Source organism: Phocoena phocoena, chromosome 16 (assembly GCF_963924675.1).
Source record: "Phocoena phocoena chromosome 16, mPhoPho1.1, whole genome shotgun sequence".
In the NCBI taxonomy this organism is placed as follows: domain Eukaryota; kingdom Metazoa; phylum Chordata; class Mammalia; order Artiodactyla; family Phocoenidae; genus Phocoena; species Phocoena phocoena.
Window position 1 is genome coordinate 9,970,904 of NC_089234.1, and position 23,800 is coordinate 9,994,703.

Below are 23,800 nucleotides of genomic sequence, written 5' to 3' on the forward strand. Positions count from 1 at the left end.
GGCTGGATTGGAATCCCGGCTCTGCCAGCCAGTGGCTGGGCAACCTTGTGTGAGTTCCCTGATTCTCTTTGAACTTCACTTCTATGAAATGAAGGTCACGGTACAGACCTCCAAGGACTGAGCACAGTTCTCGGCTCATGTGAATTTCCCTTCCTTCCATTTCCCTTCATACATAACCTGAGAGATCTGAACTGCAAATCTCAGCAAGATGGCAGAGCTGGGCATCGAGTCAGTGGACAGATCTTGGAGTACCAGCCCTCCAACTTCTAGCTAGGGACCAGCCCCCAGACTCGCCTTCTGAAATGAATATGATGGTCATGGAAGGGCTGTCAGCTCATTTCCAGGGTCTCTCTTGTAGTAATCAGAGTCCAAACAGCTTGAGAATAATGGAAGGTAGAAATCGCTGACTATACCTCTGCATGAAATCAGCTGGAGTAAGTTTTTGACTTGTAAGCTTTTGACATGTACAGCAACCCTATTGGTCTTGACATTTGCACTATCTCCGTGAGATTATGTCGGAGAAGTGTCTAATTACTGGAGAAGGAACTCATGCACAAATTTGGAAATACAAAGATGAGCTCTCCCAGGGTCTGGATATCACGTGCTCTCTTTGGAAGGAGAGATAGCTTCCATGGCACTTGTGATTTTGATTCACACAGCTCCAACCAGCTTTGTTTTCTAATGGCTCGTTACTTTAAATAATAAACAGCTCATTTATCAATGTACAGCATACCTTAGAACCAAATTATTGTACCGACGTCATCCTGTCAGAGTGTTAATGGAAATGATTTCCAGTTTATCTGTGTACTGTTCATCCATTCAGTACTTGTTTACTGAACACTTACCTGTGAGGTACCAGAAAAAACAAAGAATGATTTCTTTACCTGTAGAATGTGGAAAGGGGGTGTTTCCCGTAAGCCCTCCCAGCTCCCTGGTTTGATTAAACAAGGAGGTGGGTTAATGTACACACGCTCCTATGGATATAGGACTGAGTTTGGGAGCTGGGATATTTTAAGAAACGGCAGCTCTCAGGTTCAATCTGTAGTTTTTGCCACACCTGTGACACCACTGGCAACAGTGGGAGTCTGTCTGTTAGCTCCCACCCGGGGTACCCGGAGTGTGGAAAATCTGAGTGCAAAGCATTTCAAAATAGTGTTTAGCACAACCGTAGGTGGAGCAGATTTCCAATGAATGGAGGCTATTTAGAAGCAGTTTATTAGATCGGAGGCAGACGTTATACAAAGAAAGGATTGTTATGCTTGTAGCGGCAGGGCAATAGGACATAAATTAGTCACTTTTCCAATGCAAATGTTTATTTTCTGCCAAGATATTAAATTTAATTTTAGCTCAGGATAGAAAGGGAATGACCTCAGCATAGCACACACTGCCCTCGGTCTTTGCTGTGACTTTTGCAAACCATTGCGTACTTACCAAAAATACTGCTTACTAGTGGCAGCTTGGTACTTTGCTGTGTTATGCTTAGATGAAAAAACCACATTCATAAGTGTTCCAAAGTCTCTTCCATTCAGCTGGTTTCTGGAACGCCCAAGGAGTCTATATGGCTATTAGTATGATGTATGTAGAGCTTCTGAGCTTAGAAATTAAGTTTGTTGTGATACTTTGGATTTCTGCATTATTAATGTTGGGTAGTCATAAGGATTTCTAAACTATTATGTCGAAAAAAAAATTGCCCCAATTTCTAGCATTTCCTTTTTCCTTTAATGAAAAAATAGAGATTCCTTGAAATGCGTTTAAGATTCATATCTTGTTACTTGGCCCAGAATGTGACCATAAAATCCATTGGTATTCGAATAATAGCGATTTTTAAAGACATCACAGAGACAAAAAATAACAGCTTTAATGGTTTTCTTTGAGATATTCTAAATGATGAAAATTCGATAGGCTCAAGATCAAAAGCTCCTCGTTTTTAGCACTTAGGAAGGCTGACCACCTCACTTGCAAGGATACCGTCCATAAAGAAAATAAATCGAGAATACAAATGTGAAATTCAATAGCTGTTCCAGCAGTAATTGACATTCTCTCAAACGTCACTAAGAAAATACTCAAGCGCATGTGTACCCCAAGTCTCATTAGTTCCATATGATAAATGCTCCATGCTTTTGTAAGCCGCTGAAAGATTTTTATATTGAGTTCAGGAATTTCCCTCGCTACACCAGATGCTGTTTGCTAATCCTCTCTTTACACATTTAGGCTGACGCTGGGCAAACCCCTGGGAGAAGGTTGCTTTGGGCAAGTGGTCATGGCTGAAGCAGTGGGAATTGACAAAGAGAAGCCCAAGGAAGCAGTCACTGTGGCCGTGAAGATGTTGAAAGGTGAGTGGGGCGGAGGTGGGGAGGGTGGGGGAAGGGAGGGGTGAGGGCGCCTTATCAAGAATGTTCCTTTTGTGGCATGTGAACTCTGTCATGGCAGGGGGTTAGAGAGCACATAGTTGACCTAGGGGTTGAGAAGTTTTCAGTATAAATCAGCATCTTGGACAGACTATTTATCTTGAGCTGTGTGCACTTATAAAAAAGAAAAGCCAGTTGTATTGGGAAGTGGCAGCCTAATTCCCTTTATATTTGTAGGTGCTTAGAAAGTATCGATTCACGTAGAATTGATTAATTTAGATGAGTAGTGGTATGTCGGATTCAGGACGCAAACCTTAATTTACAAATGAAGGAAAATTGGCCGTTTCAGAGGGAGAAAGGAGGCTCAGGGAGAGGAGGACACACTCCTTTGCAGGAGGAACAAAGGAATGACGTTGTCTGTGGGAGTCGCTTGGGAAGCTGAAAGGGGGCTCACCGGATTGGTGCTAGTCTAGAGCCTTCTGGGACGTGTGAGCCGTTACCCAGGGATGTAAACGTCGAGTGGCGTTCGTGGGAGCCTGAATGTCTCTGCATTAACCTTCTAACCCTGCGTCCAAGGAGCTTAAAGAACTTTTAACCATTAACTTCATCCTCCCACAGTGTTCTTTCATGAGAGGAGTTATAGGGAATGGTTGCAATATAATTCCCATTGTAGGCATCTCAGAAAGGACACCCCAAGCTGAGTTTTTCCCACGTGTCCTGGAGGAGAGAGGTCTGTTCTCAGGACATGGGGGGCCTCCGCATTGTGGACGCCCCGGGGGCTAGGCTTTTTCTTTCTTTCATGGGTTTTTGTGGGATAGTCACCACGTCTCTCCCTGAGGGGAGGGAGCAAGGTGGAAATAGTCAGAAAGGTGTTGGGTGTTTTCTTCCTGTTTGTTTTTTTAGCTATGGATCTGAATGGCTCCCAAGGCATACTAGGGTGTTTTGAGCTGCTCCCCACTTTGGGGTGTGATGCCTGGGAGGACTACGTTCTCCCACCCTGCGTGTCTCAGCTCCACCAACAGAGGCAGCCAGCCCTCTGCCTGCATCCTGCATGGCCTGGGCCTGCCGCCTGTGCCTTTGCCTTGCCGAGTGGCAGGCGCAGAGAGCTGTGGGCTCCCACCGGCCGCCCTGACAGCCCCTGGCCGTGTACCAGGGCCGAGTATGCGGAAGGCCCAGGCTCCCGGTCTCTGTGGACAGAGCTTCTGATTCGGTTTACGGAGCTCAGGGGGAGGAGGTCTGGGAGTTCTCTTTCTCTGGTTGTTTCAAGGCTGGCCTTCCCTTAGGATGGAGAAGGACCTTAGCCACAGAGCCCTTATGACGTGACCGTTTTTACAGCCAGTGGGTGGCTCAGAGCTTAGAGCAGACCCCACAGTGTCACCGCAGTGGAGCCTCTGCATCCGAGGGGCAGGCGCTCAGTCCTCCACGTGAGTCTGCGTGGATTTTACACTCCAGGCAATTGTGTTGCTCTTCCTTTTGTGAAGCTAAAAGGCTTTATGCAGCATGGCTTCTATCCATGCCCTTACCTCATTTTTTATAGTAAGCCCAGATTTCCCCATATTGAATTAGCTCAAAGGGGGATACCTGGAGAAGAATCTTGCCACTTTTTGGAAGCTAACTGTGAGCCTGTGTATGCAGAACCTAAGCCATTCTTGCTTGAAATTATGGAGCAGAGGTTTTTAAAACCTTCATTTTTTAGGAGGGGAATCCCAGCCCCTTTGGAAGCCCGTGGAAGGCGTGGACCTTTGCCCCCTCAGGATGCACGCGCGCACACGCACCTCTGTCCTCGGTCCGGGGTGTCCTCTGAGTCCAGCTGTGAATGCCCTGGGGACTGCGAGGGCTCAGCTTAGCAGCACGTGGTGCAGAGAAAGTCTGAAGTGATGTGGAATGCTCCCACACTCCTCTCCCTCCTCCTCCCCGGAAGTCCTCACAGTTGCTTTCAGGCCCCATGAAGTCTGATGTGATTTTCTCAGGTACCTTAGGTCTGCCAGAGGATGGAATTATTTCACGATAGAGGAAAATGCCCCCTCGTTTGTGAGGTTTGCTGGAAAAGATTTGGCCTTGGCATCCAAGGCCTATATATTTGTTCTGACTTCTGACCCTATTGACCCCAAATTAGCTATTCGACACGGAGCAGGGCAGTGCTGGGCCCTTCCCGCTTCACCAGTAAGATGATTTGGAAAGTTTTTCTGGTTCTAAAGTTGACTTTCATGCTGCTTCAACCAAATTTTCATCAGCTAACGGTAGCAACCAACGGGTTAGAGGAAACTGATCTGTAATTTACCTGATGTTCCCAGATGATGCCACAGAGAAGGACCTTTCTGATCTGGTGTCAGAGATGGAAATGATGAAGATGATTGGGAAACACAAAAATATCATAAATCTCCTCGGAGCCTGCACTCAGGATGGTGAGTAGGAGGAAAAAGAGCTTTCATCCGCATAACCCAGGGTTCAATGTCAGCATCGTTTTAAAAATGGATGGACTCTTAGATCCTGCTCCTAGGGCCTCTCAAGTGCATGTTTAAAGTTTTCCTTAAAAACTCCCTCAGGGAGAATTCCCTGGCGGTCCAGTGGTTAAGACTCTGAGCTCTCACTGCCTAGGGCCTGGCTTCAATCCCTGGTCAGGGAACTAAGATCCCATAAGCTGGGACTTCCCTGCTGGCACAGTGGTTAAGAATCCACCTGCCAACGCAGGGGACACGGGTTCGAGCCCTGGTCCGGGAAGATCCCACACGCCGCACGGAGCAACTAAGCCCGTGCGCCACGACTACTGAGCCTGCGCTCTAGAGCCCGCGAGCCACAACTACTGAGCCCACGTGCCACAGCTACTGAAGCCCTCGTGCCTAGAGCCCGTGCTCCGCAACAAGAGAGGCTACCGCTCACCACAACTAGATAAAGCCTGCACAGCAACAAAGACACAACACAGCCAAAAATAAATAAATGAAAGTAAATAAGTAAAAAAATTAGTAAAATCCCACAAGCCACGTGGTGTGGCCAAAAAAAACCCAAAAAACAAAACCCTTCAGGAAGTGTTCCTGGCCACGAACACAAAGAAGACGTTATGACTGTGCCTGGGTTCTGGGGGCGGGAAGGTGGGCATTGGGCGACTCTGGATGGGAAGGCCTATAGCGTCCTCCTGTTTTTAGGGTATAACCTGGAGGGTTTTCGGAAAAGGCAGCCTCCTTATGTTTTCGTTTTGTAAGTGCTGAGAGAGGTTTCTCCAAATAAGATCCTACATTTTGGTTGACAAGTTCTTCCCTTAAAGTGGGGATTGAGGAACCCATGTCTTGTTATGGGTACCAGGCGGCTGAGCTCCCACGAGTGGCCTGAAAGAGGGGAGACAGATAGGAAGGGGCACATTATCTTCCTCAGGGGAGCGAGACCCCTGGCTTCTCTCATGGGTGATCTGTGGCACTCTGCGAATCAGTTTGATGATAATTAATAAACTTGAAAATGCCTGTCTTTGCCTCAGCAATTTCCTTTTGAGGTCTATGCCAGGAGTCAGGAGACTTTTTCTGTAAAGGGTGACTGTAAATATTTTCGGATTTGTGACAACTACCCATCTCTGCTGCCGCAGTGAGAAAGCTGCCACAGACAATACAGAAGTGAATGGGCCACGTTGTGTGCCAGTAACATTTACACGCAAAAACGGGCTCGTCTATACCATGGGGAAATTATTGCACATATATATATATACAGAGACGTGCATAGCAGTGCTCACTGCACACTGTTTGCAATGGCCCAAACCCGGAAACAACCCATAGGGGGATGGAGAAACAAATGTGGTGTATTTATATGATAGAATCTATGTAACTGTTAAAAGGAATGATCTAGATCTATTTTTATCAGCCTGACTGGCTTCCAGAAAGATAATATGTGGGGGGAAAAATGGTGCAAAGCTATGTCTTTATTACTCATTGATGTGATTAAAAATAATACGTTGTTTATTGATACATAGGTATCTGTAAAATAGTTAAAATGCACTACAAGGACCAAATTTATGGTAGCTGTTGCTTTCCAAGAGGGCGCAGGTGAGAGGCTGGGCGAAACAGGGAAAGGGCACTCACTGTAGTATCGCTGTTTTATTTCTTAAAGACTGTTGAGTCTGTCTTGACCAAGCGTCGGTTGTCATTTGGGGGAGATTAGAATGCAGGTGTTCTGTGTGTGCTTTCTGTATGTTTAAATTTTTTTTAAAAAATGATAAAGCACTGGGTTGTAATAAGTAAAACTCCTTTGCTGAGCTGCCCCAGGGCAGATCCAGGCTTCCCTGCCTCTCCAGCTTGTGTTCTCGTCCACAGGGCCGCTCTATGTCATAGTCGAATACGCCTCAAAGGGCAACCTCCGGGAATACCTCCGAGCCCGGAGGCCGCCTGGGATGGAGTACTCCTATGACATCACCCGCGTTCCCGAGGAGCAGATGACCTTCAAGGACTTGGTGTCATGCACCTACCAGCTGGCCCGGGGCATGGAGTACTTGGCTTCCCAAAAAGTGAGTCCTTCCCATTCTCCTTGGTTGGGTGGATTCCAGTGAAAAATGTCTTTGAAGAAAACAGACCATTGGGACGTGCTCATTTGCTGAATCGAGCCCTTGCCTGTCTCGTACGACCTGGAGACTATGTCTTGCGTTATTCACATTGGGGTTTAATGAACTCTTTAAAAGCCAAAGCCTTATAAACCAGCAGTGACACCGCAGAGATGAGCAGAAGAGATGTCTCTTTTCGCAGGCACGGCTGGCTGTGGTCTGCCGGGGAGTCGGCTCTCCAGGTGGACAGCAGTTGGGTTTGGGGGGCGCTGCCTTTAATTCTGAGGTTTTTTTGTGGTTATTGAGCCTTTGGACGTGGACTTCGGGTGTTGTCTTCATGGTTTTGAGTTTGAAATGACGTTAAATAGTCTAAGAACAAAGATCAAATGAAGGGGTATTTCGGTAACATCGGGTGCTGGGTGTCCGCTGGATTTATTTTGTCTCGCTGGCGGGGTGGCCCTCTGCGGTTAGAAGTTGGCCAGGTCCCCTGAGGTGAATCGCCTGTGGTCCAATCATGCCACACGCAGTGGACTTGAAACATCTGAGTTATTGTGAAAGCAGTTAGACAGGTGCCCAGATAGCCCCTGGGGCATTTTGGACGGCCCAAGACACCCTTCCCTGGCCCACGCCTGGGGGGAAGTACAGACCTACCTTCTGGGGCAGAGGTGGGTCAGTTCCTAACCGCGCTGAAGCTTAATGCAGCATCAGGGGTTCCTCTGGTCCCCAAAGAAGTAAGAGCCTCTGGTGGGCGTGGACCGTCTGTCCCCTTGTGGCCTGGGCTGGGTCCTGGCCATGCCAGTCACATGAGTGAGCGAGGCAGCCCCTGTCACATCACACCGAGTAGGGATTTGGGGACCGGTGGCTGCACCTCAGCCCGTGCTGTCTGTAGCCGTGTGGGAACGTGGCCAGAGCCACCACATGTTCTGTTTTTTGTTTTTTTATTTTCAAGAGAGTCCAGAGTTGAAGACTTTTCAGAGCTTTTTTTTTCCTGTAAGATGTCCCAAAGTACAGATTTTAGGAAACCGAAACAGGGTTGTGCGATTGTGTACACGTGTGTGTGCACAGCGGACTTTGCCAGCTGGCAAGTCTTTGGCAGGAAGAAACAATCAGATCTAGAATGTGGGACATTTGACAAGACATTGCTTCAAAATATCCGTGTCCCAAAAGACAAAAAATGCTGGGGAGATGGTTCCCGATTAAAGGAGGCTTAAGAGACGTGACAACTAAATGTACGTGTGTGATCCCGGAAGGGATCGTGTCCTGGATGGGAGGTGGGGCTGCCGCTTTTATAAAGGACATTTATGAACAATTGAAATGCGAAATTGATAGGATAGTGAATAATGTGACTGTTTCAATGTTAAATTTGGGGGTGGTGATAGAGGTCTTGTGTAAGGTGGGAGGTATGTGCTAATGAGGTCTGCAGCTCACTTTTAAGTGGCTCAGCCATAAGACGTGTGTGTGTGTGTGTGTGTGTGTGTGTGTGTGTGTGTGTGTACAGGGAGGCTGGGTATAGAGAGAAAGAGAGAGCAAGAAAGTATAACAAGTGAATCTGGCAAACCTGGACAGCTGTTGTTCTCTTTCGCCTTTTCTGTAGCTTGGAATTATTGCTGAATAAAACCCTGCAGAAGCAGCCTGTCCGCAGGCCGCCCGTCCCGAGCCTCTGGTCCTGGCCGTCCTCTGTCCTCCTGGTGTGGGAGCGGGAGGAAGGGTTTTTTGGATTCAGCCGGGTGCTGCTACAAATCCAAAGTGGTGGGAGACTGGCCTGGTCATTTTATTAATCCTTCAACGAATATTCCTGAGTGTTCCTGATTTGGATGCCTGGTATCCCGGGTCAGGTGACCAGGATGGACATAGTCCTTGGCCTCTTGGAGCAGGAACTGTGGGGGGCAGCAGGTGAAATCAACAATAAATGTGGGCATAAAATAAGTATGTGAAAGGCTGAGAACCGTGCTGTGGAGGAAACCGACGGTGTGAGGTCAGGAACAGGGGGGGACTTGGGAGGTTGCAGGGGGAGGTGAAGGGCGAGCCCTCCCGCAGAGGGACGGGCTGTGTGGAGCCTCTAGGGCATCTGACTCTGCCCTGTGCTCTGGGCTCTGGGGAAGCCACCGAGGGGGAGTGATTTTGATCAGGTTTAAGCTGTAAAGCTGGCTCCTGTGACCATGCTTTGGGCTGAGGTTTATTGGCCCCGATAGACACGAGGAAAGTAGGTTGCTTTGGGATATATTTTGCTATCAGGACAGCTAAGGGATTGAGTTGGTATAGGAGGGAGAAGAGGGGGGATCAAGGCTGACTCCTGGATTTCCAGCTTGAGAAACTGGATGGTGGTGCAGCTTGATCGGGATGAGGGAGGTGGGCGCATGGGGCGGTGGCAGGAGTAGGTTCTGGTGGGAAATCCAAGGTACGTTTTGAACGTGTCTGAGGGTCACTCGAGGGCAGGTGTCGACCGGGAAGCTGCGGGCTGAGGCTCAGCTCTGAAGGCTGGGCTAGACGCCGGAGCCAGTGAAGGAAGGGTAGTTTCAAGCCATGGGAATGGATGGGTTCTCCTTGGGTGGGGAGGTTGGGGAGAGACAGAGAAGAGGGGGAACAGAAGCCTGGAGTCAAACCCTGAGAAAACTCTCAAATCTAGAGATGGGCTGAAAGCACAGGAAAAGACGGAGGAGACATGGTCAGAGAGGGAGGAGGGAACCCAGAATGTAGTTCACAGAGGCCCCGGAAGGAGTCTCAGGAAGGTGGAAGAGGAGAAAGGAACTGGTGGAGTCTGGCTTGTGGAGCAGTGGTGGGTCCCCCCTGTACCACCGAGGATGAGATCCTTCCTGCTTTGAAGCTGCTTGGTGTGGTGGAGAGAGAGCTAAGAATCAGGTGAACTTGGCAAAATGGGGAAAAGGATACATTTTAGAATGACAAACTGAAAATGCCCTTATTAATAGTATTGTAATAATAATAATTGTCATCATTACTAATCACTACCACTTTGTGAGAGCTTAATGTCTGCCAGGCATGGAGCAAGCATTTTACATACAGTATCGTCCATAACCCCAGAACAACACAGAAACAGGTGTGTTTAAATCCCCACCTTATGGATAAGGATGCAGGGGAGTGTTTGGAAGTGCCAGGAAAGCTTTGAGCCCAGGTATGAGGAAGTCACTGTCCTAATTTCTGAGTTGGGGACTCGTCAGCCTGGAGAGTAAAGTGGCTGGTCCCAGACCTGGCCTTTTTGTTCTCTACCCACCTATCCTGCTCTCAGGTATTCCCTGCCTCCCTGGACCGAGAAGAGGACCATTGAGATGCCCTGTGTTGGGGCTTTGTTTGCTAACCCAGGGTGGGGTAGAGGGGACAGAGTCCTGTTTCCTAAGGCTTTGTGGTTGTGTTTCCAAAGCTCTTTGCTGAAGGCCACCGGCGATTAAGGACCTAGAACAGGTTTGAAGCGGGTTCTAGACCAAGATCTTAAGAATGGTCCCCTGAGTGGAACCTGCTTCCAAAAATGGAGGGCTTATTCCTGACAGTGGAAAATGAAGAAGCAGGGGACAGGTCAGCCCCGTCACACCCATTCCCTCCCGGTGGATGGCGATAAGTTTGTTAGAGACACACCTGAGGAACTGTTGGGTGAGACATCTGGTTCATTGCTGATGGAGTGTAATTAGGAATTCAGCTCAATGGACGTTTACTGGGTCAGGTTCTGTGCTGGGAATGTAGAGATGAACCCGCAGTCCTGCCCTTGACCTGGGGACGCTGGGGGTGGACAAGTTAAGAAACTCCATGATGTGTACAATTAGGTGACGTGGGATTTGAGCCTTCTACCAGTTATGGAAACCTTTCTATTTTCAGTGCAAAGTACACTAATTTTTCTTTTTTACAAAATCCTAAGGCCAGTTAAACCTCCCAGGTGTTAAACTCGAGCAGCTGTTTTTGTTTTTGTTTGTTTGGCTTTTCTTTTTTTAGCAAGCTCTAACTTCCCCATCTGTAAAATGGCTATAATAATACCCATCTCATAGGTTGCTGTGGGAATTTAATGGGATCAGCTGTGCAGAGGCACCCAGCACACTGTCAGGGTCATAGAGGTGTTAGTTTTCCCTCCCTTAGCGACCCGTTGACCTTTGTTTATTGAAGAAATGGAAAACCAAACAGTCCGAGAGCCCTAGTTATGTAAAATGGTCAGCTCTTTGCACTGGAGAATAACTCAGATTTCTGCAGATGATGGGAATTTGGCTTGACTTTGATTATTTTCTTTTTCTTGGTATTGGTTCCAAGTCTCTTCTTGTTCAGCCCAGAGGGTGGGCTTTGGTGTTTCCTAGCACCCTGGGATGCGGGAGGTTGGTGCTGAGTTCTGGCTCTCTTGGAGAAAATGGGGGTCGCCGTCGTAGTGACTCTTGAGTTGAGCCCTTATGTGTGGTCAGAGCCCCACGCACAGGGAGTCAGATTCTTCTGACCACACAGCTTGCCAGACTCACAGAGTTGTGTCGGCAGGGAGCACACCACTGGGAGAGTTTGGCCCAGGGCTTGGAAGTTCAATTTGAAGAGGCCTCCAAAACCAGGAACACAGCTCCCGCCCCAGCTGGATCCCCGGGCAGCTTCTGGGAGCTCTCACATTTCCTGCTTCCATTCTGGCCGGGCACAGGCATGCCTGTGGGGCTCTCCTGCCGTCCCTTCAATGATCTTGGCCCATCCAGGGAGCCACAGAAGCAGATTAAAAACAAGGAATAGTTGGAGGGTGGGCAGAAAAAAATGATCCCGCATTTATTCTTCAGAGAGAGTTTGGTCTGCTCCTTTTTCAATGGACCATGTTGTGGAGTATCAATCTCAAATCAGCCCCATTTCACCCATGTCAGATCGGTTGATAAGACTCTCTCCTTCATATAACAGTTAGCCTTTGCCTAGAACCTGTGTAAAAGTGTTTGTTAGGGATGTTTGTTCACTTCTTTATACCTTACCATTTCCAAAACTAGGAGGTGATGATTTGGGTCCCTAATTATCATGTATCCTGGTAAAATCTTGGTGTATTAAAGTACAGCTAAAACACTTTTTAGCAGCTTACAAAAACGTATCATTTGTAGAAAGGGGACATAGAAGTTATAATGACTAGAGCTTTCTGAGACCAAAGAGTTAGTATCGGAACCGTAAATCAGCTGCCCTGTAGCGAGCATCTCAGCATCTGGCCCCCGTGTATGTGGCAGACACAGGTTGGGCCCCGTGTGGGGACCAGGTGTTGGGTGAGAACTGGACAGAGAATATGAATAGACAGGCATTAGCCTTCATATAAGCCTGGAACAGATGTGATCAGCTCCCTCAGAAACATAATTTGAGGGAAGCAGAGAAGATGCAACAGTGCTGAGTTTGAACACGGAGACCTGTTGGAAGGGTGATGAGACCCTGAACTAAGGGCTTAGCAGTGGGAACGGAGCCGGGTGGACAAATTGGAGAGGCATTTGGGGGTTGAAATCAAAAGAATTTGGGAGGAGTGTGTAAAGAATTCAGCTGTATATATCTCAGGTGTATACGAAAAAGACCAAGAAAATGAGAATTGAGTAGAGACCTTGAATTTAAAGGTGCCAAAGGGATGTCAATGTGGAAGTGTCCTATTGAAAATGAGAATCTGGATCCCAGGAGAGAGGTCAGGTTAGAGATAGGGATTTGCAGGTCTTCTGTATGTATCTAAGAATGGAAGCCATGCGGATATGTGGAAATACACAAAAGTAATGGGACAGGTCCTCTATTTTGAGGGAGAGAGAAGCTAAAGCCAAGGAATCTGAGGGATCGGGGAAAGAGAAAGAGTGAGCCTTAGCTCACTCACATCGAGAAGGGATGGGTTTAGAACTCAGCGGGGGGACAGTTTCAAAAATGAGCAAGAAAGCAGCAGTGTCCGGAACTGCAGAGGGGGAATAATTGTGGCATTAAAAGAGGTCATTTAGGGCTTCCCTGGTGGCGCAGTGGTTGAGAGTCCGCCTGCCGATGCAGGGGACACGGGTTCGTGCCCCGGTCCGGGAAGATCCCACATGCTGCGGAGCGGCTGGGCCCGTGAGCCATGGCCGCTGAGCCTGCGCATCTGGAGCCTGTGCTCCGCAACAGGAGAGGCCGCAACAGTGAGAGTCTCGCCCGCGTACCGCGAAAAAAAGAAAAAAAAAAAAAGAGGTCATTTAGCTGTTCATAATACGAAGGATACCAGTCAGCTGCAGACAAAAGGGCACGTGTTTTCTTATCTATACCTTTGCTCTTTGAAATAGTTGGGGCCTTGTTCTTTTATTTTAATTAGAAAAGAAATACCAATTTTTGATGTAAGATGTATTTTCTCTCTGCATTATAAGAAGTGCCTATGTTACCTTTTTATTCTTGTAGCATTTTGAAATGAGTTCTTTGTCGATTTCAGTGCATTCATCGAGATTTAGCTGCCAGAAATGTTTTGGTAACAGAAAACAATGTGATGAAAATAGCTGACTTTGGACTGGCCAGAGATATCAACAATATAGACTACTACAAAAAGACCACAAACGTAAGCTGTGGCAGTGATGAAGCGGGAAGGGGTGGAGAGGTGGCACGGAATGTTCCAGGTGAAAGGTGTTGCTCAGAGCTAGAAGGACCAATGCCTTTTTATTCCTGTTCTTTGGCCTTACTCTTTATAAACTTCCCAATAAGCAAAGTTAGACTACAGTTAAGATACTCTTGGTAAATGTGAACCAGTCTTATATACAGAGTAGTCAGCAGCAAGAATCTTCGTAAGGCTCCTTGTCAAGAACTTTCCTAGCAAGGGTTAGAGCCTGGGAGTTTCTGGGTTAATTTTCACCTAGGAGTTGGTCAGGGCCTGCTAGGGAGATAGATGATGATGAGAATCCAAGGAAACGACATTTTATTAACATGTCCAAATCTGTGCATCTCCCACGCTCCGTGTAGTCCCAGTTGGAGCTTATTTCTGCGCTAATGACTGTCCAGCAAAAACCATTAGAGTGTCAGCTCTTAAAATAAACAGGGCACAGCCCGGTTGAACCTGCTAAAATGAATCGGTTTTAATATATTGGTTTTTACATTTCTTCTGCACCTGCAGGGCCGACTTCCAGTCAAGTGGATGGCTCCCGAAGCCCTTTTCGATAGAGTGTACACCCATCAGAGTGACGTGTAAGTAATTCCCTTGTCTCTGCCTTTTCCCTCGGGCTGAGCTGTAAAAATCTCGTACATTCTTTGCCTTCCTTCATTCTTTGGTCCCTGCTGCATTTCACACATGCAGAGAAGGTGCAGGAGCTGGCCTTAGAAAGGATGGATTTTATGGTAGGCTGGCAACCAATGCTCTGTTACTAATCTGCCCGGCTTCAAAGCGCACAGGAGGTGGAACCGCTAACCTGCTCCTGCCAGAGCGGAAGTTCTCCCCCTTGAACTAATTCACGGATGTGCAAGTACAAAGCTGCTATCTAATTTGCCAAGCTGTTGGCATGTTCTTCGCGCCCTTAAACTTCTCCTACTCGAGAGTAGTTTGTCATGTTTTCCCCGTCCTAGGTTTGTCCTCACAGGGGAAAGCTGGTTGGGACACGGTCCACTAGGATGATCTCGACAGGGCCCGCTCCCTGTTTATCCTTTGAAAAAATTCTGATCTTGTCGTAGCATCCTTGATAATGTTACAGAAATAGAGTGCAAAGTATACAATGTTTCTATTGTGATACACTTAAAGCTATTATTAGGGCCAGGCTCCAACTGGTATTTTAGAATTCCAGCTTTGGAAATGTGGTCGAAAGATGTTACCATTGTGAGAAACTGGGTGAAAGGTACAGAGGATCTCTCTGTGTTCTACTTTTTGCAAGTTCCTATGAATTAAAAAATCAGTTGAGCTATTCTTGTTTCTGGGGGTGGGAAGATTTCTGGGGCAGGCATGGATCCCGTGCTATAGCCACTGGTCCTCTTCAGCAGTCCTAGAAGGAAAGTGTTACGATTCCCAGTTCTGCAGTGAGCACACTGCCTGCATTGTGCTGCTCTTCTCGCTCTGCACAAAACCAAAGGCGGTTTCATTTCTGAAACTCAACAGAATCAGTGAGGGTGTATTTCCAGGGACATAGACAAATGCAGGATCAGCTCAGGAATTGTGAGTCTCTTGAACAAGGCTCCGGATCCAACTATGTGTCTCTGCACGGTCAGGTATAAATTGTGCCCCATGAGATGTTTTCGCTTTCTTTCGTATGAAGTTTGTCTGGGGCACAGGGCTCCTCCATCCTAATCCCAGCCCGGCGCTAACTGCCTTCATGACCTTAGTAAGTCGGAAAACTTCTGTGCCCTCAGATGGTCCACTGGCCACCTTGGGCAGCTGTTACCTCTCAGAATTAGCGTGCTGGCCTTATTCTGTCAACTGCTCATACTGTAGGTCACAGCCCTGGGGTCAGGCACATAGGCCGGCGGAGGAGCTGGACAGGAGCATAAAGGGCTTTGCAGTTTCGAAGTTCATATTTATAACACTTGCCTTAAGACAGAGAGTTTTATTTGAGAATGATGGAAGGAGGAAAAAAAAAACCCCAATCTCCACCCTCCCCTCTGCCCCCCAAAAGAGTGGTGGTTTACTTTATCACTTGTCTGTTGATGGAAAATTCCATCAGAATAGCCTCTCGTTGTCATCTGGGGATGCTCTTTGGGGGCAGGAAGGGGCAAGTTGGATGAACTGTAGGAGGGCCCTGGTCAGTTGTCTCTGAATGTAAGAAGTAAGCGGGCGTTTATTTTCTTAACTGGGCGTGATTAGGTTTCTGTGATTCAGATGGATTACTAATGCTGCTTTCTCCCTTCTTTGCAGCTGGTCCTTCGGGGTGTTAATGTGGGAGATCTTCACTTTAGGGGGCTCGCCCTACCCAGGGATTCCCGTGGAGGAACTTTTTAAGCTGCTTAAGGAAGGGCACAGGATGGATAAGCCGGCAAACTGCACCAATGAACTGTAAGGGCCGTCGTCTCTCCCGATGCCCCAGGAGCCCCTGCCCGCCAGTGATGCTTCTCCTGGATACTTTGGTTTTCTAAGGCCCCTGGTTTTTTAAACATGTCCTAAGAAGAAGAATTGCTGAAACTTTCTGGGCCCAATCCTGGAACTGAGACAGAGAGCTCTATGGACAGCCCTGACTGTCCAAAAGAAAGAGCATCCTTCTGAGGTGTATGGAGCGAGCTTTAAACCACAGAGGGTGTCGGGCTGCCCGGCCGAGGGCTCCCGACTTCACACAGCGAGCCCGGTGATCTTCCTGGGCCACTGTACTGTACCTTGCTGTTGTCAAAGTGACAGGAAGGTACATCAGGCTTCCCACATACACAAGCTCAAAAGCCCTGGGGCTGCCCCCTTTCCTCGTGGGTTGTGCCTGGCCCCTGCTCAGCGAGTAGTGGAGAATGGGTGCTTCTGCAGCCTCTTTGTGACCATTGAAAATTGCTATTATAGATGGACCTCAACCACATTCCTCAGGGCGAATGAACTAGCGTCTGGTTACCTATATTTTACCCATATTTTAGTGCAGAGAATTAAAAACTTGTCCAGGTGCCATCCTTAGAGTACCCGATCTGACTCTAAAACCATGAGCTGGTTTCTAGCAAAACCCACCCCGCACTTTAAGTGGAATTACATTGTGTTGGTGACATGGGTCTTGCGCAGTAACGTCAGTGCTTTATAAAGGAGTCTCTCCTTCCAACCCTCAGAATTGACTAAGAAAAGGGATTGTCCCAGAGACCGCGGTCTCTTGGGTATCATTTCACGGGATTTTATGTCAGCAATCCCATGAGTGCTTTTCGGTGTACAGTGGACATCTGATGAATGGCCACATTTTATAGTATGTTATATAAAGGCATTTATTTATTTATTTATTTATTTATTTATTTTAACATCTTTATTGGAGTATAATTGCTTGACAATGGTGTGTTAGTTTCTGCTTTATAACAGTGAATCAGCTATACATATACATATATCCCCATATCCCCTCCCTCTTGCGTTGTATTGTGTTCCTTGTCATTCCTGGTGCTTTTGCTGCCTTAGAGGGTCTGTCGGAACCCATCCTCAAGATAAGGCCGGGGAACCTAGGCCTATCCAAGAGTTAATCAGGAAGTGAAGGTACAGCCCAGTGACAGCAGATTAATTCATAAGAACCTTGCCTTAAAGTTGTAGTTTTCAAACTTCAGTTTTTTAAAACTGAGGAACCTTTGTTCAGAGTGTCAGGCAGATAACAGTAGAGCAGCTTTGGTCCAGGCAGGGGTGTGTGGGGAGGGAAGACCGGATTCCCGCCTGCTCCTCTAGGGCTCTTCCCACAGTGTGCAAAAGTGCCGTGGAAATGTGATACCCTATTATAAGTCACTGCCACAGGGATACCAGAAGTCAGCCATGAAAACTCATGGAAGTGTCTCTTTTGATGGCATATATACCTTCCTAAAACGTTTTGGTTAACGTGATGTTTTTGTAAATCCAAGTGCCTTTCAGAGGAATCAAGCAGTGCCTCTTTTGGCAAAGTGGATCCCACCCCCTAATTTAGCTGCTAGGGAAGTTCTGATACATTTTCGTAATCGAGGACATCTCTCCACATTGACTATTAAGACTGGCTTTATAGCCATGCCCCCTAGTACTCAGGGATTTAATTCACCAAGGAAACCCATCTCTTCCAGGTATATGATGATGAGAGACTGTTGGCATGCGGTGCCCTCACAGAGACCCACCTTCAAGCAGTTGGTAGAAGACTTGGATCGAATTCTCACACTCACAACCAATGAGGTAAGAACCTCCTTCCAGAAGCCCAGGGTCCTTGCTTGGGAGACCAGCACAGTTTTTGAAATGTAGCCTCCCCTGTTGGACTCTGGGGTATAGTTTATCCTTGTTCCACAGGGATCAGACAGAGTGAACCTACGTGTTCCTCCCAACTCCTGACGTTTCTCAGAACTACATTTTGAGAGTTCTGTCTCACAAAACCAGAGACAGAGGACCCCACCTGAGGCTGCCCCTCACTGTGGCATGTGGGTGGTGGGTCCAGGGTGCGTATATGTAGGGGGACGGGGAGAGGAAAGAAATGTCCGACTGCAGTGTTTGGGTTTGTGTGGGAAGGAGCTGGGATTTCTGTGCTGGTTGGGTTCCTTGCCCTGGTCATTAGGGTGAGGGCTGCTGATGGTCCGTTACTGATGAGCTTGATGGGATGCATTGAAGTTGTGCCATTCCAGCTTCTATATAACACATGACACAGCTTCTATGTGACACATTCCAGCTTCTATATAATGATGTGACCCTGCCTGGTCACAGCGTAAATGTACACAGAGTTTCCTTTAATGAGTGACTTACAGGATCTTTAAGTGAAAATTCATACCTTTTGTTAAAATATTTATTTTCTAGAAAATATTTATAATCTATATCAACAAAAGAAACCCTCTTTTGTCACTCATTGTCCAAACTCGGCCATGTCAGTGGCTGCTTCACCATGCGGAGAGAGTCATCTCTGGTTGTGGAAACAAAGTGGTCTGAGCAGGAAAGATGATAAACCCGTCAAGGCCAGAAAAACCCCACAATAGGGAGAACTTGTTAGTGAACGAATTAGAGATATTTGATGAGGATGTAGAATAGTGTTCCTCCAAACAGTGGGGGGTGGGGGGGAGAAAAACCCTACAATTGTCTTAATAACAGCAAAAACGGGTTAAAATTGCCTAAATATTTTAGAAGGAAAAGAATACCTTTATTTTAAAATAATGCATTTAATAGTTTCAGACTGATTTTTTTAAAAAAATAATCAAATATTGTGATTTGAAGCCTTAAGCCAGCAATATTATCTGTGTCTGACTGTAGCTGATAAAGGGAGAGATTGCATTTAAATGAATACAGCTGACCTTCAGAAGTTGAAAGGAACAGTTCAAGGGAAAAAAAAAAAAAACACCAACTTTCTTCTCCTGCCAAAATTGTTGTTTCTAGTATAAGTTCCTTTAACCCTAGACTTGGAATCCACTGATACCCCTAGTTTTTTTTCTTTTTTCCCTATCAGATCTGAACATTTATGGCTTCAGTCAGAAACTGGGAGAGCACTAAAGTTCCATTTTAATGATCTTGTGTCCATGCTCTGTGCTGTTTATTTATATATTTACATTTAAAGTGGGCCCATTTTCACCCTGAAATTTACATCTAGCATCCTAAAATTAAAAAGCGGAATGCCATATTGTCTAACGGATATAAAAATCGAAGTTTCTTTCCTTCTGAAAATCATTACCATATGCTGGAGAAAATTGGTTCCATTTAGGACAAAATTTCATTTTTATCATTGTAAGCAAAAAAGTTCTCTTTTGATGTGGTGGGCGTGTTTGTTTCCAGTTGTACAGTTCCTCCTGATGTTGTTGGAACTGACACATCCCCCATTCTTGGATGGGGACTCTTTTTCTTGCCAAACCTGGTGATGAATTACAGGGGTGGTTTGGGTTTTGTTGTTTTTTTGGGTTTTTTTGTCTTTTAAAATGTATAGTCGCCAACATTCTGTGGGCTCTTTTCTGATAACACTGAGGCTGGTTGTGCTGTGGTCTGCACTTTTTGCCCCCCTTCAGCAAAACCATGTGTCATAGTATTCTTCTTGGCTTTTGGGGGTGTGAGCAGAAGCACCCCAACATGCTAGCCCAGTTGAGGCAGTGATGCCCAGAAGTTTCCCAGTTTAGAAATCTTTTCATACTTTGCAGACCTTTTCTGTCAAGGGCCAGACAGTCAACTTTCAGCTTTATGGGCCTCTTTGTGGGTTTCTGTAGCAACGCTCAACTCTGCCATTGTAGCAGGAAAGCAGCCACGGACGATGTGTAAATGAATATGTCTGTGTTTAGATAAAACTGGATGGACCCTAAAATTTAAATTTAGTGTGAATTTTGTTATTTTACATAGTTTTAATACCATGAGATGTTATTCTTCTTTTGATTTTTTTCCCAACCATTTCAAAATGTTAAAAAACCGTTCTTAGCTCACGGGCCACACAAGAGCAGGCAGTAAGCTCTCACCCTGTCTTAAGTCGGAAGCAATGTTATCTAGGGGCCATCGGGTGGGCTTTCTGACAGCAACACCGATGGATACTTCAGGGAGCAGAAGAGCCCTTTTTGAATTTCAAACCTTCAAAACGTTAAAACGCAACCTGCATTTTCCTAAACTGTTCTCCAACAGTCCATTGTGGATGTAACAAACAGAGTATATCCAAGCCTTTTTTGAACCTGTTTACATTTTCAACTCAGAGAGCATCTGAGAGTAATGAATTGCATCTGTGAAATTACCTGCTGAATGAAGACATAAAAATATCCCTTAAATTATCCTGGAAGCTACAATAGTAAAATGTAATTCGTGAAATAAATATTCATGGTCTCAGCTATGGAAAGGGGTCCCGGGCATCCACGACATCTTATGTCTTTTCCATTTTGCTGGGTGCGGATTTGAACCGTGTGGTCTAACAAGCAGGTCTTTGGGTCTGCGCCCGTCGAGGTGGCTGCTCAGCTGGGTGTTAACATTCCCTACTTGCCGATAGTTCATTTGAGATGGCTTGAGAAGAAAAGTGAAGGGCAGCCTAGAGGAGATAAAGTTGGGGTCTCAAGGTGGTCTTTGTGGAAGCCCGGGTGGGCAGGTCTCAACCTGCTGGGGGTGCCCCCATGTTGTCCCAACTCCCATATCAACGTCTCAAGAGCCTGCGTTTGAAATAAAAGTCTTCTCTTCGCTTCTTTCAGGAATACTTGGACCTCAGTCAGCCTCTCGAACCGTATTCACCTTGTTATCCTGACCCGAGATGAAATAAAACGTCTCTCTTCCCTTCTTTCAGGAATACTTGGACCTCAGTCAGCCTCTCGAACAGTATTCACCTAGTTACCCTGACACAAGGAGTTCTTGCTCTTCGGGAGATGATTCTGTTTTCTCTCCGGACCCCATGCCTTACGAACCCTGTCTTCCTCAGTATCCACATAGAAACGGCAGTGTTAAAACATGAATGGGCTTGTCCCCCCGTCCGCAAACAGGGCGGCACCGGGAACCTAGCTGTACTGAGCAGGGAGGCCCTGCCTCTGGGAGCCTGTTGTCTTGGCTTGTGTGTGTATATGTATCAGAGGAGTAAATAATTGGAAAAGTAATCCGCACACGTGTAAAGAATTTGTAATCTTCACCAGGAGAAGAAGAATGTTTCTGGGGCAATGGACTGCCATGGGCCATAACGTTCTGAAGACCCACTGTGGGTACTGGCTGTGGACCAGCCAGACTCAAGGCAAACATGCATTCTGCATTGCTTGTGAATTTTGTAATAAATGGAGAAAATATATGTCAGCACATACTTATAGAGCACAATTGCAGTATATAGGTGCTGGATGTATGTAAATATATTCAAATTATGTATAAATATATATTATATATTTACAAGGAATTATTTTTTGTATTGATTTTAAATGGATGTCCCAATGCACCTAGAGAATTGGTCTCTCTCTCTCTTTTTTTTTTTTAAATAGCTATTTGCTAAATGCTGTTCTTACACAGAATTTCTTAATTTTCACCGAGCAGAGGTGGAAAAATACTTTTGCTTTCAGGGAAAATGGTGTAACATTAATTTATTAATGAATTGGTAATATACAAAACAATTGTTTATAGTTTTTTGGGGGGTTTTTTTGGCTTTTTTTGGTAATTTAAGTGGCATTTGTATGCCGGCAGCGCATCAGACTAGCTAACCTTTTGCTTGGACTTAACTAGTTATCAGATCCTTTGAAAAGAGAAATATTTACAAACTAGGACTGATTTGGGGAAAATGAAGTTTTGATTTATTTGTGTTTCAACTCTGCTGTCAGGTGATTGCTCTTAAACCACCTAGATGCCCACGTTAAAAAGGACTCGTTAGTAAGAAGGCGTTTTGTTTTGGTGCAGCTCTGTCATTGGGCCCATAAACGTTTAACTGGGCTCGCCAAGACAAATGGTACCACCGTTCTCTTAAAAAGATGCCTTAGTCCATTCCTCAAGGAGGGCCCTTCGTTGAGATGCTAGCAGAGTGTCCTGCTCTCCGGCAGCTGGCCTTCTGCCCCTGAGTTGCACGTTGATCAGATTCGCCTGTGTTCTTCGGCGAATCTTCATAATGGCTTCCAGATTCATTGGCGACAGAGAAGCCTTGCAGAATCTTCACGTCCCGTCGAAGAAAATGGAAACACCGAGTTGTTCTGCTGATAGTTTGGGGGATCCTTCCACCTTCTTAAGGAATTGCTTCCGCCTAGCAGGACCTCACCAAAAGAATCCCACGTAATGCCAGCGTCAGAATACTGCCACGCTGTCCATTCTATATGAAAGTGCTGTGTTTTGCTTTCGAAACACCTGCTCACTCTGCTGTAGCCATGCAGCATGAATGGAGATGACACTGATTTTTAACGCGCTATGAAATTGGAGAAAGTATTTAATAAAGCCTGTTAATTTTTATGCTGACAATAAAAATGTTTCTACAGATATTAATGTTAACAAGACAAAATAAATGTCACGCAGCTTATTTTTTTAATACTCGTGTCTTACCAAATGGTTTCCCGTGTTCGGAGGTGCGGACTCGTGCTGTGTGGTGTGACTGCGGAAGGAAGGCAGAGCTGGGGAGGTCTGTTCTTTGCTACAAACGGTGGCTTGTCAGAGGGGTTGTCCGCGACCAGCAGTACCTGCGACAGGTGGGTCCAATGGAAAATCAGAAGAGGCTGGTTCAAGTCCTGGCTCCGTTGCTCCCTGGGACCCCAGGGAAGTCCGTGTTCCTTCCTGGGCCCCAGCCGCTCCCAGAGGAGCACATGAATGGCATCGGAGGGAGCTCCGCAAACGGGCAGCTGTTCTAAGGCTGGGAGGTATTGAGAGGGAGATAGTCAGAAGGTCTGGATACTGGGCACCTTGAAATCTTTTAGGCTGCCTTCCTCATGATGTAGAATTTGCTTCAAAATCTCAGAAAGACAACTTGAACAAACTTTCAAAATAATTTTACTTATTTCCATGCCACCCAGCATCTGAAGAGGGAAAGGGCTTTTTTGGCCTCTTAACAAATGTGAATCTGTGACTCTTACGGCTTCATTATATTCGCTTGCCAGCCTCAACACCAGGAAAAGGAGACAAAAACAATCCGGCTTCTGAACTTCAGCCACGCTCTCAGAACCTTCTGGGGCTGTTGGTGGTTAAAAAGTGCCGTCCTTGGCCAGAACTCAACTTTTCAGTTCAGAATAAAATAAATATTTCTTGGGCTTCCCTGGTGGCACAGTGGTTGAGAGTCCGCCTGCCGACGCAGGGGACACGGGTTCGTGCCCCGGTCCGGGAGGATCCCACATGCCGCGGAGCGGCTGGGCCCGTGAGCCGTGGCCGCTGAGCCTGCGCGTCCGGAGCCTGTGCTCCGCAACGGGAGAGGCCACGACAGTGAGAGGCCAGCATACCGCAAATAAATAAATAAATAAATAAATAAAATAATAAATAAATAAATATTTCTCCTGGGGGGGAAAAAAAAAGAAGGTGGCATCTTTGTTCTGTTTGAGGCCATTAGTGCTAGAGTGAGGGTCTCACCAGCCAACTGAAGCGTGGTCTCAGCCCTCGTTGTGCATTTGCCAATCTCCTCTGCTATTTATTATCAGGGCAGGGTTATAATCCCACGCAAAAGAATGGGATTTAAAAAATAAGATAACACGGGAATTCCCTGGTGGTCCAGTGCTTAGGACTCGGCGCTTTCGCTGCCTTGACCCGGGTTCGATCCCTGGACGGGGAACTAACCCACAAGCTGCGTGGCACAGCCAAAAAAAAAAAAGGTAACATCGTAAATCAAGTATACTTCAATAAAAAAAATTAAAATTAAACAAAAAAGGGAAAGCAGCCTTTAGTCACATGTGTTCAGGAAGATTATTCTGCAGCCCTCTGGCCATCTACACCAGTGGGCTCCCCTTGGCCAGGCTGCGGGAAGGACTTGCTGGTTCACATCCATGCAAATCCATGGTACATCTTCTATACTTTTGAGGCTGAAGGAGCAGGTTACGGCTTTTTACAATG

The 23,800-nt window shown here is 46.5% G+C and overlaps 1 protein-coding gene across 5 annotated transcripts in view; it reads left to right on the forward strand.

Moving 5' to 3' along the window:
• The window catches only part of FGFR2 (fibroblast growth factor receptor 2), a 103,835-nt gene extending 81,586 nt beyond the window's left edge, over window positions 1-22,249 (forward strand). For 2 of the 5 annotated variants that reach the window (XM_065894496.1, XM_065894497.1), the window contains 8 exons: window positions 2,212-2,333; window positions 4,643-4,753; window positions 6,644-6,834; window positions 13,229-13,351; window positions 13,901-13,971; window positions 15,623-15,760; window positions 17,455-17,560; window positions 20,601-22,249. In XM_065894496.1, the coding sequence (XP_065750568.1) occupies window positions 2,212-2,333; window positions 4,643-4,753; window positions 6,644-6,834; window positions 13,229-13,351; window positions 13,901-13,971; window positions 15,623-15,760; window positions 17,455-17,560; window positions 20,601-20,765 (1,027 nt within the window). In that variant the 3' untranslated portion in view covers window positions 20,766-22,249. The remainder of the gene's footprint in view (window positions 1-2,211; window positions 2,334-4,642; window positions 4,754-6,643; window positions 6,835-13,228; window positions 13,352-13,900; window positions 13,972-15,622; window positions 15,761-17,454; window positions 17,561-20,600) is intronic. The other 3 variants (XM_065894501.1, XM_065894499.1, XM_065894500.1) reach the window with 3 other exon arrangements.
• The last annotated feature ends 1,551 nt before the right edge of the window (window positions 22,250-23,800 follow it).